Source organism: Perognathus longimembris, chromosome 7 (genome assembly GCF_023159225.1).
Source record: "Perognathus longimembris pacificus isolate PPM17 chromosome 7, ASM2315922v1, whole genome shotgun sequence".
NCBI classification, from domain to species: Eukaryota; Metazoa; Chordata; class Mammalia; order Rodentia; family Heteromyidae; genus Perognathus; species Perognathus longimembris.
Window position 1 is genome coordinate 46,069,588 of NC_063167.1, and position 18,577 is coordinate 46,088,164.

General features: G+C 38.5%; 1 protein-coding gene across 2 annotated transcripts in view; it reads left to right on the forward strand.

Annotated features, from left to right (window-relative positions):
- Pde4b (phosphodiesterase 4B) overlaps positions 1–18,577 on the forward strand; it is a 445,525-nt gene that overhangs the window by 390,624 nt on the left and 36,324 nt on the right. For both annotated transcript variants that reach the window (XM_048351502.1, XM_048351503.1), the window contains one exon: positions 12,531–12,643. In XM_048351502.1, coding sequence (XP_048207459.1) covers positions 12,531–12,643 — 113 coding nt within the window. The remainder of the gene's footprint in view (positions 1–12,530; positions 12,644–18,577) is intronic.

The window sequence follows — 18,577 nt, forward strand, 5'->3', positions numbered from 1 at the left end:
ACTATATTACTTTTGCAAATATCTGATTCTATTCAAACCAAATGTTCTTAAGTAAATAGAACTGGATTGTTTGTCTTCTCCAAATAAGATGGAATGAGGTAATACACTTTTAACTTCATACGTTTCTTATTGTAGTCTATTCCTTACTTTATTTTTCTGTCTCTCATAATACCACAAATATTTTTTTCTGACCCTCAAATGTCTCCAGATCTCCCTTCTCCTGCATTTTTAAACTTTGTGTCTGCTGATCATGTATATTGCTTATATTTTTTTAATTCAATTTTATTGTAAAGGTGATATACATAGGGGTTACAGTTACATACATAAGGTAGTGAGTACATTTCTTGTCAAACTTGTTACCTCCTCCCTCTTTTTTCTTCCACTTTCCCTCTGCCAGTCTTCCCCCTTTTGTGTTGTATAAGTAATTTTCAACATATTGTCTTGTGAGTATAGCTGTTGCATTGGTTTGCTCTTTATCCCTTGTCTCACCATTTTGATATTCCCCTTCCTTTCCTTAATTCCTTAATATATATATTTATATATATTATATATAAATATATATAAATATATATATATATATTACCCAGGGACCAAAATAAAATACAGGGACAACAGGGGATAAACCATAGGAAAGAAAAATGAAAGAAAAAAGAAATGATTTCATATAGTTCATTAAAAATAACAACAATGAGAAACCTCTTGTTTTTTATATTTTGGAGTTCATTTTGATTAGCATCATTTCATATAACCATATATACATAGCTATTGAACTATTGTGATCCTCTGCTAGGACTATCCTAGACATATATTAATTATTCTTCTGACAACTGAAAATTCAATGTGGGATTCTAGCAACATTTGGTGCATAGAAATTTGCATTAAGTTTCCTGAAATCAGCCACTCAAAGAGAACTAAAAAAATAAAAGTCAACATGTGACTTTTTCAGAAGTGCTATTGCTAGGCAGAATGTTTCCCCTATTAGGATTATCTACCTGAGAAAACGAATCAAGAATGCAAAAGGAATACAGAGCTTGTTAAGTTTGGAAGTAGTGAATTAATTGACAAAATGGTATTTATTTGGACTCTAGTCAAATTGAACAAGGAAGAAGAATAACCACTATTATATCTTCAGTGGTGTTCAGTAGCAAAGGCCCTGGTTTTTGTTTCATTTGTTTGTTTGTTTGTTTGGGCAATGAAATTCCTATCTTTTGATGTGTTGAGCATGCCAATAGGTCAACCAATTTTCTCCTGAGCTTCTACTAAATAATAGATTATTTGCTGCATAAGCAGCCTGCCTTACCTTTTTGGTAAGCCTGCCTTACCTTTTTTCCCTGTTTTCAGGAAGGTTTCCACCAACTAGGTAAGATAAATAGAAGTAGTTGCAACAGAATATTATTTCTTGGTCATTATGGCTGGCATACTGTAATATAAGAACTTAGGAGTGTTTAGTTCAACTTCAGAATGCTCAGAAAGTGATAGAGATAAGATGGTTCTAGGCTGAGTCTTAAAAGATAAGAGTTAACCAGGTAAATGGTGCTAGAAAAGGCATTTCTTGGTAGATGGAAATGCTTAAGCAGAACAATTTCAGTGTATCTATTCAAGCTGAATATATCAGGTTTGAGGAGTGGAGACATTTAAATCACTTACTCATACATGGGCTGTATGCTTAGAAAGCAATTTTAGGACTATAATCTTATCTACCATGTAGTGAAACATGACAAGAAGACTACAAAAGCTTTGCAAAACTTAGAGCTCTCTATATGGCTTGGCTTCTGAGTCATGTGAGCTAGACTAGAACAAGTTAAGTGAACTCAAAATATACTCATAAAGTCTGGACACTGGTGGCTTATGCCCGTAACCCTAACTAATCAGAAAACTGAGATCTGAGGATCATAGTTCAAAGGCATCCCACAGAGAAAAGGCTATGAGATTATTTATCTCCAATTAACCAACAAAAGGACAGATGTAGAAGTGTGGCTCAAGTAGTAGATGCCATCCTTGAGCAAAATAGCCAAGAGAAAGAGGGGGAGGCCCTGAGGTCAAGCCCCAATACCAGCACAAACAACAACAACAATAACGGTAACAAAATATACTCAGAAAAATCACATTTCTGAATCTGAAAAGTTGAAGTGATAGATTTTTTTCTTCAAACATTAACACCCTTAAGTGTTTCAAATCCACACAGCTCTCCCAATTTCCATTGCTGCTACATAGTTCACCCTGGCTATCTTCTACATAGGATAATGCAATTAAAAAATAATTCTATTCTTTTATGTTGCTAGGACAAAATATCTAAGTATGGGTAATTTATAAAGAGTTTAAATTTATTTCTTAAATTCAGGCATCTGAAAGTCCAAGATCAAGGTCTCAGCTGGCTCCATGTTTGATGAAGGCTGTTCTCTGCCTTAAGATGACACCTTGTTGCACCTTGTTTTTATATCATCTAGTGGGCACTAAGGATTGGTCTTCATGTGGGAGAAAGGGACAGAAGAGTAAAGAGGCCTGGTTGCTTTCAGTCCTTTTACAAGGTTACTAATCTCATTCTTGAGGACTCCACCTTCATGATTTATTCACCTCCTAAAGGCCCCACCTCTTAATCCTATCACACTGTCAAGACTCAACATATAAATATTTTTATTATTCTTATTAATTGAAGGAACTGAGAGCTTAAGTACTGTCTCCAAAATTAGATAACAGTATATTATGGAACGCAAATCCAAGCCTAGCAAGTCAAGCTTCTGAAAACAAGTTTTTAACCATTGTTAATTCTTATAGATCTTTTTCTATAGGCTTGATTTGTGAAAAAAAATAATTAGACAACAACTTGCCTCTATTTCTGATCACTTCCTTGTATCATTGGTCATTAATAGCAGCACAGGTGGATAATTATTACGTGTTCTTAACTGGATGTACAGGCAAGAAAATGAACAAGTCAGTCTTTCTGGTTTATGTAAGGATAAAAATTGGGGAAAGAAAGCAGAGCACAAGATAGTGCTATGAAGCCGGCAATTCAGAGATATAGCTTTGCCTTGTCTAAGTTTACCTCACAGAGAAAAGAAGAAATGAATATTATTTATTTTTAATAGGGGAAGTGGTTCTGTGGCTCAAGTGGTAGAGTGTTAGCCTTGAGCAAAAGAAGCTCAGGAACAGAGCCCAGGCCCTGAGTTCAAGCCCCAGGACTGGCAAAAAAAAAAAGGATATTTTTAATAGGCCCTATAGCTTAATGACAAAAAGGCATAGAATTTAGAATCAGAAAACTTAGATTTTTCTCTCTTTCCTTTCCTCCTTATATTCCTCTTCTCTCCTCACTTCTCTCTCCCATCTTAAATTGTCAGGCATGTCCGTCCAAGCTGCAATTTTCTCACAGGCACAATGAAAACATGCATGTCACCCTCACAATCATTGCTATTTCATGTGTTTTATTTTTCAAGTAAAAATGAGATATGCAAGTGAATGTGCCTGCTAAAATGTCAAGTTACATATGCAAAAGCTACTTGTGATTGGATTAAAAAAAATACTTGTAGCATTAGAGGAGATGCTAAAGAGAAAGGCAACGAAATGACCTAGTTTTCACTGTTATTTCCCTAAGGGCTCTGAACTTCTTCTTCAGTGAATCCACCCAGAGTAAAATCCCTGTCATGTGCAATTGCAAGATTCCATGTTTATAAAGACACATTAACAAATTCCTGCCTAAAGAAAAGCTACTTGGGGCTTATAAATGTTGCCTTTGGAAGAATCTCATTTCCAAGTATACACATCTTTTTCAGTTCCTGTCATTTGCCCTAAGAATATCTTACTTAAGGTTAAAACAATCTATCTTAGTGAAACCTTGCATTCTAAGTATATTTCATTTACTAAACATTCATCAAAAGAAATGGGATAGCTTTGAGCATAAGTTATGATGAAAGAAGACAGTTAAGTAGAAATGAAGAAATCATGACTAAAACTATCAAATAAATAGGCCAGTAGCCCGAGCCTCTAAATAAGGAGGTGTTGGTCTCCATAAATTAAGCTATACCTTAACAAGTGTTTCTTATAATGTCAGAAGGAAGATAAGACTAAAATAAGCACACTAACTTCAAGCCACCAGGAATGAGTCAAAGATGTCAAATAATAAATGTCAGTAGGGTTAGAAGTTTGTGCATAAAGCTAGAGGTCATAGGAAGCTAATCCAGTGAATAAATATATTTCTAACTTTCAAGGGTCAGCAGAGTGGTGAAGGGAGTTGGTAAGGCACCAAACTTCATGGAATTACCATTTGGAGAATGAAAAAGGGGTTTTCAATACAATCATTCAGTCCAATGACAGCACCATTTCTTTGCATTTCTATGGAATCCTAATGCTAGAACCTAAGTGCTTTACCAGGAGCAGGCCTGGCATGTACTTCTGATGAATGAATGATGAAACCCATGACCAAACAAACAAATGAATGAATAGCTTTTCATATACTTCTTCATGTCAGATGGCCCATTTCTCTGTGTCTGTTAGGATTTAGTAAAAGAAAAAAAAATTGAATCTTAAGACACTACCCAAGAGGAGGCAGTTTTTTGAAGTCGTGCAGTAGAAGGGACATTTTAGGTTTTCATAGCTAACTTTGTACATGTTCTCTTCCTTATGATTAAAGCTATCATGATTTAGGGATTTGATTTAGCTATCAAATACATCAATATGCCCTTAGGAAAATGACCCAGGGCCAGAGAGAAAGGACTAAGGAGGAAGGACAAAGTTCCTGCCATGTGCCAAGCATTGTACCAAACGCTTGACATTCATCGGTTCATTTAATTCTTAGTCAGTTCAAGCTGTGCCCCTGACACACAGGTGCAAAATGGAAGCACAGTGGATTACTTAACCTGTCTGAGATCCAAAAGCAAATGGCTCAGACAAGAAAATGTGAGCAACCCAGTCAGATTTCAGGGCAGTATACTTAGTTTGAGTTAGTAAGAATATCTGGATCTATGGCATCAAAACCAACAACATTTTTGTTATTAATTATCAGTTGTGTGGGAATTACTCAAACTCTATCATTCATACCCATTTCTACAGCTCAACAAAAAGAAAGTAAACATAAAATCCTGCTCTGGTTTTCTCTCTATTTTTTTAAGTCGATTTTCCCCTAGGGGACTCTATTAAAAGAAAGCCTGCACAGAAAACCAGAAAGACAAAGAGAAAAGTTGAAAAATATCAAGTGTAGAAATCAGTGAATTTTCATAGAATTAAACATTCATACAGACCAACAAATAGATCATTACCAGCTTCCCCCTTACCCCCACCCCAAGAATACCTCTCAAATCCTTCCTGGTGACCAACCCCTAAAGGTAATCACTATCTTCTAACAGCTAAGATTAGGGTATTTTTGCCTCTTTGGTTTTATGAAAATAGAATAATCATTTTGGGTTTTTTCATGTGCTTTTATTATCCTGTCTCTTTTGTTCCACATTTATGCTTAAGAGATTCATCTCCATTGTCATTGTTCTGATTAACATAATGAACATAACCTTGCACATGATCACCACCTTTCCTAATGAGATGACAGTCCAAATATGTGAGCCTTATAAGCAAAAACTTACTTACATGTGCTTTCTTTGAGTAGAAAATCGGACTAGACTTGACAAATAAGTTTCTGATAGATTCTGAGTTACAGTAGACTTGCATTTAGATACAATGTCATTTATAGGAAATTTATGTTTTGAGTATGTTGTAATGTGTTCACTTTTTAATTATGTGTATTTGGGGAGTCGAGTCCACTGAAGCTCTAGTTTCCCCATCTGCCTTAAGGACAGTGCTAGGTAGAGTTTCAAAGTCGGATGATATTAAGCTTGTAAGGGGGCCTCTGCCACCACTTCTGTATGAGATCAAGGGTTAAAAAGATCTCATTTAGCTGTACACACTGCAGGGCCAGCTTCTAGGGCACCTGAGGTCTGCGACCAGCGAGGCCACTGACTTCATAACTGCAAAAATCTGTCTCCATGTTTTCTAACTATGAGCAGCTAGCTATTTGTGGCCAGGCAGAGGTTTCTAGTTACCCTCCTGCTGCCACCCTTCTCTGAAGTTGTTCCTCTTCCAACACACACACACACACACACACACACACACACACACACACACACACACACTATTATAAGATCTGATTGAAAATCCTGGGAAAACTGACTATGAAACAAAATAATAGATGAACTAAAAGTTATTAAAAGAGAAAAAAAGGAAAGTTATTGACTGAAAAATAGAATGTTACTCAACAACTTTCCAGTGACTCAGTTTCTCTTCTATGTGTGTACACACATGCCAGCAAGGATATACATCAAGGGATTAATAAAGCTGATCTCTGCTAGGTAAAAAGGTGAGACTTTGATCATGTCAAAGTTATGTTTCTCTGTAACTGCCTCTCTTTCTAAAATACATCTCTATCCCATCTATAATAAAAATGAGATCTAGAAGAGGTTGTCTGATAATTAAAGCTTAAGTGCTTCTGCATGTATTCTCTTACTCTACCGTCTCTTACTCTACCTTTATTTTAGAGATAAGTAGTCTCTGAGAACTTAAGTAATTTGCCTGAGGACAAGACAGTGAAGCAAGCTACAGAATAAGAGCTATACCAGGTCTTCAGAGTAAATATTGCACAGTTCCCCAGTGCTAAAGGGCTATATTAGGTAGATCAAAAAAGGAAACTATTTAGAAAAGCAATTATGCAATTTTAAACAGAAAGGACCCAGGGTATGATGTGACTTTAAATGTAGCATTTTTGGGAATACAAGTGTTTGCCTTCCCTGTGGTGAGTTGAATATTCCATTTCACAGAGTAAGACATAGTTCTGCCAGGAATCTGGAGGGGATTGTGGGCTCTAATAATTTAACCTCTGACTTCTCACGTAGCTTTGGATTTAAAGTAAACTAAAGATAATCATACCTTTCCCACATCTTTCATGCAGAGATGTTGCAAGGATTAAGGAATACCTTGTTTGGAGCTCCTTTGAGAAAAGAGCTTTTTGAATGGCATGTATTATGAACATATTAATATTCATTATAATTATTACCCACTTTATCTCCCTGTTTCTTAGGATCAAATGCAATACCTACTAGATCTCAAAAGGAAGAAATGTCTTTTTTGCCATTCTTGTTGGTGTGAAAGAGGGGAAGAAGAGAGAAAGGGAAGAAAAGTTTGGTTCTCCCAGATCAAAATGTTCTCCCATCTCCCCAAATTTTTTGTCTGAAAATCGTGGAAACAAGGGATGATGACATAACCATCCATGATTCCATGAACTACCTTTACTCCAGTGGAGACCTGCTTTTGTGGTATAAAGCATCGTTCATTCTCAGGTCATCTTATATAATGCAGAACAGGCCTAGCCTCATGGTCATTCTACCTGTGTGATTGTGCAGGCTCCATATTTGCTGTCTTGAAAATATAATTAATCTATAAACCTGTAGGTTGTTTACTGTCCTACCACCTCTCACTTGCCAATCTTCCCAGAGTAAGTCTTTTTTTTCTTTTTCGGTTCTGTTTTGTTTCTTTTCTTTCTTTCTTTTTTCTTTTTTTTTTTTTTTTTTTTTTTTGCCAGTCCTGGGGCTTGGACTCAGGGCCTGAGCACTGTCCCTGGCTTCTTTTTGCTCAAGGCTAGCACTCTGCCACTTGAGCCACAGCACCACTTCTGGTCATTTTCTGTATATGTGGTGCTGGGGAATCGAACCCAGGGCCTCATGTATATGAGGCAGGCACTCTTGCCACTAGGCCATATCCCCAGCCCCCTTTTTTTTTTAGTTTTCATTGTTTTGCTGGTGTTTTGTAGTGTTGAGAATCAAACTCAGGGCTTTGCATGGTAGGCCAGCACTCTATCAATGAACTACATCCCAGCCCCAGTTTCTTACCACCCTCTTTCTCTAACCTCTGAAATCTCATGTAGCTTCCTTCCTCTCCCTTCCTGTAACCACTGATTGCCTCTGTCCACACCAGGTGCCTAGGATAGGTGCAGAGAAGACCTGAGTTGAGCAAGTGTTCCTTGGAAAGTCTGAGCTGGGGCCTGAGAGGTGCTGCCCCTGCCCTGGGCTGGAAAGCTTATAATGTAGAGAGACAAGCTTGTGTCTTGGTGAGGATGAACCTCTTACCTACCTCTGATCCAGATAGTAAGCATGTCCCAACAAAGAGGCTGCAGTGCCCTTAGGGAATGCCTAAATATCTAAGGGATTTTCAGCTGTGGAGGGAAAAAGTAACAACCACCTGGACTTCCCCCAGGACCCAAGCCTGGCCAGGGCACAGCATGACAGTGTGACTAGCTAGCAAGACAGAGTGTCTGGTAGCTATTAAGCTGGATGTACATCCAGAGTCACAGGATTCAGGACCTCTGGTCTCCAGACGGCTCAAAACTCACTATATGACATTTTTATGTCTGGAAGAATAGGATATTAAATAAAACTTGCTTACTGACCCCTTCATCTATTGTGACACATATGTCATAATATAAGATGTTAGCAATTGGGAAACCAGGGTATGCGGTGTGTGAAAACTATGGTGTTTTTTGTTTTTTTGTGGGTTTTTTTTTGCATCTTGTCTATGTAAAAGTATCTTAAAATAACAAGCGAAATGTATCCAATGCCTAACGTATGAAACTGTAACCTCTCTGTACATCAGTTTTATAATAAAAACTTAAAAAAAATAAAGTGCTCTTATGAAATAGTAAAAAAAAAAAACCAAGCGAAGGAATACAGGAAAAATAAAAGATACAGTTTTGTGTTTTAGTTTTCTGTTTTAAAGGAAGTTGTTCCTGCTTTTTTTATTTTTGGACAAAAAGCACTTTCATTTTGCACTGGACTGTGCAAATTATGTTGCAGATTCTTGCTGTAAAACTGTCAAATACACAGCTCTACACCTGTCTCCATTCTGCTTTCTCCTTCTACTCCTCCCCACCCCTCAAGTGCTGCCAAGCTGTCATTAATAATTGCTTAGGTGTATCACCAACTAAAAACTGGCTACTAAGAAATTTATATCATTTGATCCATTTATAAGTTTGTAAGGGAAATATATAGATACTCCTAAGACTTGAACTCAGGCCCTGGATGCTCCCTGAGCTGTTTTGTTCAAGGCTAGAGGTCTTCTACTTGAGCACTTGAGCCACATCTCCACTTGTGGCACTCAGAGGTGGGGAGTGGTTGATTGAGATAATTGTCTCATGAACTTACTTGTCTATGTTGGTGTCAAACCATGATCCTCTAATCTCAGCCTCCTGAGTAGCTAGGATAACAGGTGTGAGTCACTGGCACCATTCTTGTCCCCATTCTACAGATGTAGGAAATTGAGGTCTAGGATAAAAGGGCAGTGTACCTGGTTTTCATTTCAGAGTTTGTGCTTTTTCACATCACTGTGTAAGTATCTTTCTTCTTCCAGGTGTTCAAGGATTTTTAGTAGCTTGGGTAGTTCTTGGGTCTCCTCTTCTACAAGCATTTCCTGGGCATCTTCTGGGTCTCAGGTCCTGAGGTTGATACCTAAACTGGGCAGGTACAGCATGATAGACCTGAGTTGCATGGGTCATTTTCTTTGGTTGAGCAATAGCTTTATGAACCCTCACCCCTGCCCCCCACAGTGTACTAAGCCTACTCTAATATTTGTGTACTCTGCCTCAGTTACCATGGTAAGTGAGACACAAAGAAAGTTTCAGGTATGCATTAGGAATTTGGGAAGGCATTAGTCTCAATCTCATGACTTCAAAACCTAATAAATTTTGCTTTAAAAATGAAATAGTTGGTTTGAAATGGAAAAAGTAATGAAGGAAGATGCTTCTGAGACTATCAGCCAGTCAGCCATATTTCACATTGGACCAACAAGAAACACAGCACATATATCATTTGTTCTGTGATTGATGGATAATTAATGTGCTAGTATTAGATATTAGTAATTTGTCTAATTGTCATATTTCTAGAGAGTGTTCTTTGTCAGTACTGCTGGTGGTACAATGACTGTATTTTCTACATGAAGCTGGAGTGGGAATTGGATCCCTTTTTTCCTCTTCACAAAGGAGAAATGTGCTATATCATCTTACAGTACCTTATGCATATCTGCTGATTCAAAAGGCTCTGAGCAAACTTTTACTCCTCACTGTCTTGGTGACTTTCTGGTCCTAGTTTTAGAGGACTCACTACAGCTTGTCAGGGGTAAGGTGGACAGGGGGAAGGCAGAAAAGCCCAAGCAGCTGGGAAGTGATTAGGCTTTTTCTTCTAGTAGAGGCAGAAAATGAGGAGGGGAGGATTCTATCCCTTTGGGAAAATCTTCCTTGAAGAAGTGCTGTTCTGGATGAAAAGAGAGAAGGTGAGAGGGTGTTGCCAACATATGAGAGAGAGAAAAAAAAAGAGGCTTTCTATGGAGGCAGTTTTGCAAAAGTGAAGGAGAAGAAGAAAGGTATGTCTAAATCTGACTTGTAACTAGATACTAGATTTGGAGGCATGGGGGGGAGGAGTTAGTTTGGCTTGAACTCAGGGCCTTAGCACTATTCCTGAGCTTATTTACTCAAAGCTGATTTTCTACCACTAGAGCCACTGCTCTACTTCCAGCTTTCTGGTGGTTAATTGGAGAGAAGAGTTTCAAGAACATTACTGCCTAGGCTGGCTTCAACTTGCAATCCTCAGATCTCAGCCTTCTGAGTAAATAGGATTGATTACAGGTATGAGACACAGAGCCACACTTAAAATTAATTTTATTTAACATACCTACATTTTTGTCTGCACATTTTTGAAGGTTATGAAAAAGATGGAGGAAGTTACTGCCAGGGGTTTTATGGCTTTTCAAGTATGACACACAGTTTATTGAGTTTTATCCCCTAAATTCTGAATAATATATACATACTGGAGGATAAACAAAACAACTAATTCGGGCTGGGGATATGGCCTAGTGGCAAGAGTGCTTGCCCTAGGTTCACACATATATAGAAAAGACCAGAAGTGGCAATGTGGCTCAGGAGGCAGAGTGCTAGCCTTGAGCAAAACGAAGCCAGGGACAGTGCTCAGGCCCTGAGATCAAGCCACAGGACTGGCAAAAAAAAAAAAAAAGAGCAAAACAACTAATTCTTTGAAATATGCATGTGTAGCCAAGAGATTCTATTTGCTTGGAGTCACACTTCTATCCATTCTCTTTCTGTTTCAAATATTTGGGTGCCACACACACAAAATTATTTGAATAGCAAAATGCAATGTGGTCCCACCAGGACTTCTTTAAACATATTCAAATGTGTTCTAAATCTGACAGGAATGTTATACTAGAATTCTGTATGAAATTTTTATAATGTTATTCATTTTATTGTATGCTGCCTACCAGAAAGCTTGGTACAGTCAATGAATGTTGTTCTCTGTTTATAACTATCTGTAGCTTCATTAATTCATGTAATATCATACAGTAAATTCAGTGTTTATTAACATGGACTTCTTAATTTAATAACCTGAAATATTTGTTTAGACCCACAAACTGTCAGATATAGAATGTCATCCTGTAACAGATAAGTGAAAAGAGTTTTAACTCTCCAGCCAAAAGAAAAAGAAAAAGGTCTTGAAAACAGTTTGGGGGGCAGAGGGGATGGCAATCAGAGGAGAATGGAACATTTGCAATTATATCCAGAAAATCTAGCTTGCTAAAGTGACAAATGAGGGCCCCCAGCTTTAATAAAAAGAAAAATCTGCAGCCTTCACAGCTGGCTCCACCTGAAAGTCCGGTTCAGAATTTCCCTGTGACCCTGGCACTTGCAGAGGGGAAGTTTTAGCTTTGTTTAGTATAACTAGAGCTGCAAGACTCCCAGGCCAATAAACACGTTTCAAGTAAAACTCCAGACAGTTTCTCTTAGACTAAAGTCTTATCAGGGAGACCTCATTTCACCTCTAATTAAAGGGGAGATTGTGGGGAGAGAAAGGAATAGCTGAAGTCTACCCTGAGTGTGTGTGTTTGTGTGTGTGTGTGTGTGTGTGTGTGTGTGTGTTTGCTGAATCCTGAATCTGAAGTCATTCTCACTTGAGCACACTCCCCAGAATGAATGACTATCTAGCTTTTGAACAAGCAATGGTCAAAGTTTTCCCTCAGATCACAAAGGTCTGTTTCACTTAGAAGAACAGCAAAATGAACCAAAAGCTTTCCTCATTTCTCCTCTCCACTGCAAATACTCAGAAATGACATCACACACCCTAAAGAACCCTGGGATGACTAAGGCAGGGGAAGCCTGAGAAAATCTCTTCTCTGCTTCTGCGTTTAGTTTTAGGACACATTGATGCAGACAAGCCTATAAGAGAAGGCTCCCCGCCTTCTTCCTCAGAGGAAGTTTCTTGGTAGATCACTGACACCTCATCCAGGCGAGGGGGGGTTGAAAACTTGGCAGCAGGCGCCCCAGCGGAGCAACGAAGTGATTTGTCCTCCGGGTGGAGCGAGTTGGAAGGAAGGAATCATGAAGGAACAAGGGGGCACCTTCAGTAGCGCGGCGATCAACGGTGGCAGCAGCAGTGCCGACTCTGCTATGGACAGCCTGCAGACGCTTCAGCCTAACTACATGTCTGTGTGTTTGTTTGCAGAAGAATCTTATCAAAAATTAGCAATGGAAACGCTGGAGGAACTAGATTGGTGCTTAGACCAGCTGGAGACCATACAGACCTACCGCTCTGTCAGCGAGATGGCTTCTAACAAGGTAAGAAGAGCGATTTGTACCTGGATATGTGACCGAGAGCAGGGCATGCTGGCCCTTCCCGGGCTGCAGTAGCTTGTACCAAAGTGAGAGCTACCTAAGAATGGAGTTATATGTTGCTCTGTCTCTGGGAAGACTTTTCCAAAGTGCTACACTTTGTGTTGTGTTGCAGCCACACGTGTGTGTGCACACACACAATCTTAAATGCTCAATAAGCTTCAATGCTCACAAACAAATCTCTTCATTAACCGATCTGGAATATGGCTTGATGAGAGAAGGGTCTATAAAGCTAACAAATTATTGGACAAATGAAAATGCATTTTCAGAAAACAGTTTATAAGAAAGCTAAAATGTGAGTGAGTCTGTGGGATTAAGTGTGCGACACATTACTTTGGAATCAGGTGTGATACGTATGTTTTTAAATTTGACAATTTTTTGACTTCTTTATATTCATGGGAGAAAATGCTCTGTATTTTAGTTTTATAAATTCTTTGGAGAAGAACATTCACAAATTTGCTAATGCTTCTTTTGTGATGCTGGCATGGTCTGAGATAAAAGAGAGAAAGAAAAGAAAAGAAAGAAAGTAACGAACGAAAAGGAAAGTATATACTGTATCTCCAAAGACAAAGTTTTCTGATTTTCAGAGTAGAATCATTTGATATTAAATTGCATCCATACTGGGAAAAAAAAGATATTACTTACATTCTCCAGACAAAACTTTGTGTTGAAGAGCTTTAGTTATCTATCATTATATCATTTGTTTAATTAACATCTGGAGTTAAGTATGCTAATCTACATAGGTTATGTAGTGAGAAGAACTGTTTGTTATTTTTGTTTATTTGTGGGTTTTTTCCTCTGGAGAAATTTAACAATATATGTCTGGTACAAGCAATAGTTTTATATCATATATGCATCCATACATTGATGGAAAGCCTTGATACTATGCTTTCAAAAGCACACACTTTCATTGCTCCTTAATCATTCTAGCCTGTATTATGATATTGTGTTCCATTTCTGAGGCTGGAAAGAGATTTTGCTGCTAACCCACCAACATGCCTTGCCACCCCGAGATGCACTAGTGACCGCATCCTTCCTCCTGTTTCCTGGGGTTACAAGTGGCACCTTTGGATCAAGGCTCACTGGCTCCCTTTCAAAGGATCAGATCAGAGGAAGCAATGTGTCCTTAGGAGATCCTGATGTAGAGGCAAGGGCTCTTCTTACTCTGTAACTCTTTGTTTATGAACTGATTAAAAGAAGTCCCTGTCTGAAAGTTTAATTCTGAGTTCAAGTTGTCAGAGGTAAAGCAAAGGATACATTTAGGGTTAACTAGAATGTACTGACTTCTCAGTTGAGGTCTAACTAAAGGGACTTTCCAGGCTTGGGCAAATCTCAACCAACTGCTTCCCCATGAAAGGGGGCTTCACTGTGCAACTTCCCCAAATCACGTTGCAATTCCACGTGGACGGGCTTGTACACATGCTCAGCCTCCTAGGGGACGCGGGATGATACTGTCGTCGTGTTTTGTAACATTTGATACTCTACAAGATAGAGAGCCAATATATAGGTTGAATTTTCATCACAGAGAATATGAAGAATTTCTGAGGTCACCAAGATAAAGCTGGAAACTAACTCCAGAAGGAGAAAAAAGAATAGTCCCAGACAAATGACAAATTGTCACTTGACAGCAGGAGCATTGTGGCCCTGAAGCATTCTAACCTCACTAGTGTCTAGAGTGCTGGCATTAGATGTTGTCTTCCTTCGTCTTTCTTGCAAAGTTATTAAGAAACAATTTCATATCCAGTTAGTATGGCTCTGAGATTGGGTGTTGTACTATAGGTACTGGTAAGAATTCTAATCTCCTCTAGGCTTTTACTCCTTCTTTATGGTGCCCTGTACAGGAAGTAATGAAAGTTGAATAGAGCTAATCCTAAAGAAAAGACTAAACCTCAATGTTCATCTCGTTAAGTAGAAGAAAGGCATGTTGCTTCACTTAATTTTAAGGTCTACAGTAAAAAGGTTGCAGGAGTAAAAACAATGTACCCAGTGGGCAAATGATGACCACCTGACAGATAAAGACAATTTCTATTTTTAAGTGCCTTTTAAAATTTAGCTACTATTTAAAATACAAATTATTCAATACTTTTCTGGGTAAAGGTGAAGCATAGTATCAATCACAACATGTATAATAATGAGATGAAAATATTTTGGGGTTACTGAAAAGAAATAGACCTATACTTGTTTGGGGGAAAACTGAATTATTTATGGTAAAAATAATATTACACATAAAAATTTAAATGTGGTTGAAATTATTTGAGATTTCCTTCCAAGTCGATGTTTTAAAATATCATCACCGTTATTGCTATTGTAATTACATAGCCAAATTTGGTCATATTTTGCTTACTCTCACTGAATGAAAGACTGTCATGAATCTTTGTGCTATAGAGCTAGAAGTGAATGTGCATGTACTTTACAAAGGGAGGGGCAATATGAAGATCTGTAGAATGGGAAAGCTGGTTCAAATCCCATGTGTACCATTTTACTAGCTATTTGACCTGGACAAGCTTACTTAACTGCTCAGGACTCTTATTTTCAATCCATAAGACAAGGATTAAGGCAAAGCCTATCTCTGCAGGTTGCTATGCTGATTTAAAATTTTTACCTAAAGCACTGAGCAAAATACCTAACATATGGTAAAACTTCAGGAAGTAATCACTTATTACTAATGCCCACTATGTTTTTGCAAAAACATTAATGACTATGGCAGTGTTTTGTTGTTGTTGTTGTTTTAAAGAGTCTGTTTATTTGTTTTGGGTTTTGCCATGTCTGAACTTACTTAAGAGTGGAGTTGGGAGAGCCAGGGTCATGCATAAGGCTTATGTGTGGAAGTGTAATTCTACCTGCAAATGGTGGAGTTGTCTAGGGTCTGATAGAGGAAAAGCAAGCAGTCTTTCAGGTTTATTCTATCTGGATAAGGTTGTGTTTTGTTGTTTTGAATTCTTTTCCTAGCTCCTTGACAGTTTGAGGAAAAGTTAGACTCAGTGATTGTAATTGACTTTACCCAATCTACTGAAAGTCTAGGTTGCTGATTCTGAATATCTTCTTTGATTGAAAACAAAAACAAAAACAGTATTCTATCTAGGTCTTCATGATTCATTGTGATCCCAGCTACTCAAGAGTCTAAGATGCAGAGGATCTCAGCTAGCACAAGCAGACAAAAGTCCATGATACTTTGTCTCCAAAATAATCATTCAAAAACCTGACTGGCAGTGTGACTCAGATGATAGAGCACCAATTTTTCAAGCAAAATCAAGCAAACACAGATTCCAAGTTCAAATCCTGATCCCCGCAAGAAAACAACAACAAAAAAAATCCAAAAAGTCAGTGTCCTCTTTTGCCTGTTTTGTTGATCTCTTCTTTAATGCTGGCCGCAGTCCAAATGGAATTTCAGAATTTTAGAGAAAGTTAAACTAGATGAGTTCATATTGTAGATCATTTTCTGCAGAAGAAAAACAAGAAATGGCATTGTTTCAAAAACCAATGACATTGTTACTCATGATGAAAAACCTCATATCTACTGACTCTTTTCCCAGCAGCCCAAGTTAGTTAGATGTGTTAGAGCTGTTCTGCTTAATAGCAGATTGCCTCCTTAGACTTGTTCGTTAATTTTTGTGTTTCAACTTTCATCACCTCCTGAATTAGAAGAACTGTCTTGCACTTCAGCAAAATGCATCAGAGCATGAGTTCATCAGTGGCAAAAAAAAAAAAGTCTGATGTTTTGAAAACAGGATGCTTTGGCTCTGCTGTATAAAAAAGAGGAACGGAAAGAGAAACAGTATAGAAAGGAAGAAAGCAAACAGCCTCAGCAGGATCCCCAGCCCAACAACAGCATAAACAGTGACCTGTCTTTCTGACCTTCTCTATGGCTCAGTTCCTGACCTCCAGTCACCAAAGCCAACCCACGTCATTGGAAGAGGATAGGAGGAATGGCGCAGCTGCTGAAAGGGTGACTAGAATTTCCTGTCTCCTTCCTGACAAACACAGTACAAAAAAGTACAGGGTTGCGACAACCAGTGGCTGAAGAGGCATCAACCAGAACAATCACAGGGAGTCATCCCTGTGACTGACAGAATGGAGGACTGATTTTTTTCCCCATTAGATAAGAAGCACAGGCCCTTACCTACAATTTTCAGGTGAAAAATGTCAAACTGGTTTGTCAAAACGTTGTGTTCAATAAGGAACAAGGTTGAAGCAGCTACTCATTTTCCTAACTGTCCTCCTAAGAGCCATGCTCTGATCTTCTCTTTCACAACTAGGTTTGCCCTAGGGAAATTTTATGTGCAAGACAAAGTTGGGGCTGACTTGACTAAAAGAAACATCAGGATGCAGCTCTTAGTAAACCTTTGCTGAGAGCATCTCTGTGATAGGAATGGGAGATAGGAGGTGCATCCTTAAGATATCATGAAATCAGCATAGATACCATCCCTGGGGAAGTGAATCCTCCTAATTCCTTGGGCTTACTTGTCCAGTTCTGCAGGAGCAGCTATACTGGAGTACTGAACACTCAGTGTAAAGCCAATTAATTGCCTGTGTTCTTGGGTGGGAGAGAATAAAGTCACATGATTCTACCAGCTTGTAGCCACCCAGGAAACAGGATCACAGGAAGGTGATCATAACTATGACAGGCTGATTGCTATAATGTTGGGTGAGTCATTTTCTGTATAACTGTATAATCAATAACAACGGGAAATGTCAGATCCAGCACAACGGAAAGGAAATAGATCTTATTGGCCAACTGATTCATCTTATAACTTTCTGTCAGTTGATGGTAGGCAGGTTACTGATTGTTGAGAGGGCTTAATACTACTACTGTTAGCTAAGATCCAGTGATGTGATTCAAACAGCACTAGCCTCAGCACAAATAGGTCCTTTTCCTCACCCCTGGGTTTTAACAGTCTTAGCATGGACTTTGACTGGCTTCTTTCCAGTCCAAGAGATAAGAGTGGTCAGATCAAAGACCTCACTTTGTATGTGCCCAAAGGATTGTAAATCCATTACCATAGTCTATATAACCCTCTTTCCTCAGATATGATGCAGGAGCACACATGTTTAGCCTTCAGGGACAGGCAAGAGACAGCAGTTGTTTGGGGTAGGGGCATATGGGAGGAGCTTAGACTCTGACATGGTGAAGAGCTCATACAAACCTACACATGAATCTCAGTAGTAAGGAAAGAAGAGGGCAAGGTGTGGTCTGAGACATGAGTCTACTGGGATGCCATATCCAAGAAGGTCAAGAATTCTAGTCATTCTGACATTCTAGGCAATGATGAAGGCGATGATGATGGGAGTTTAAGAGTGGACTTAATTTATATTTTATATGTTAGACATGGAGTATGTGACCCCACAAATAAATCAGAAGACAGAGTAGAATGAAAATTAGTTCTGACAGCCATGTTGACAGGCATGTACATTTGGTCCAATCTCTCCCTCTTTACTGCTCCGATTTAGAAAGAATAAAAAATAAAGGCAAGAAAAGAAAGCAAGAAGAGTCTGGACATCAGCCACAGGCCTGCCTTTCTTCTGCTCTATTTTCTAGGAACAATTAAGCCATTCTGAATCTTTACGTTTTCTTATCTATGAAACAAAGAAAATTATCTCCATAGTCTACTTCATTTGAATTTATTGGTCAAAAAGCAATGGTAAACAACTAAACCACTTTTGTAGATATTGATTCTGAAATAGATATTATTAGTTACCCTGTTATACAGATGAGTAAATTGAGGCTTAGGGAGTAGAAATTGCTTGCTCAGACTAAATAAAAGTACCACCCACAGTTGGGAGTATAGCTAATTGGTAGAAGCTTATGTTTAATCCTTGACACTAAGAAAGAGAGAGAGAAAGACAGAGACAGAGAAATAGAGACGGGGAGAGAGCAAAGAC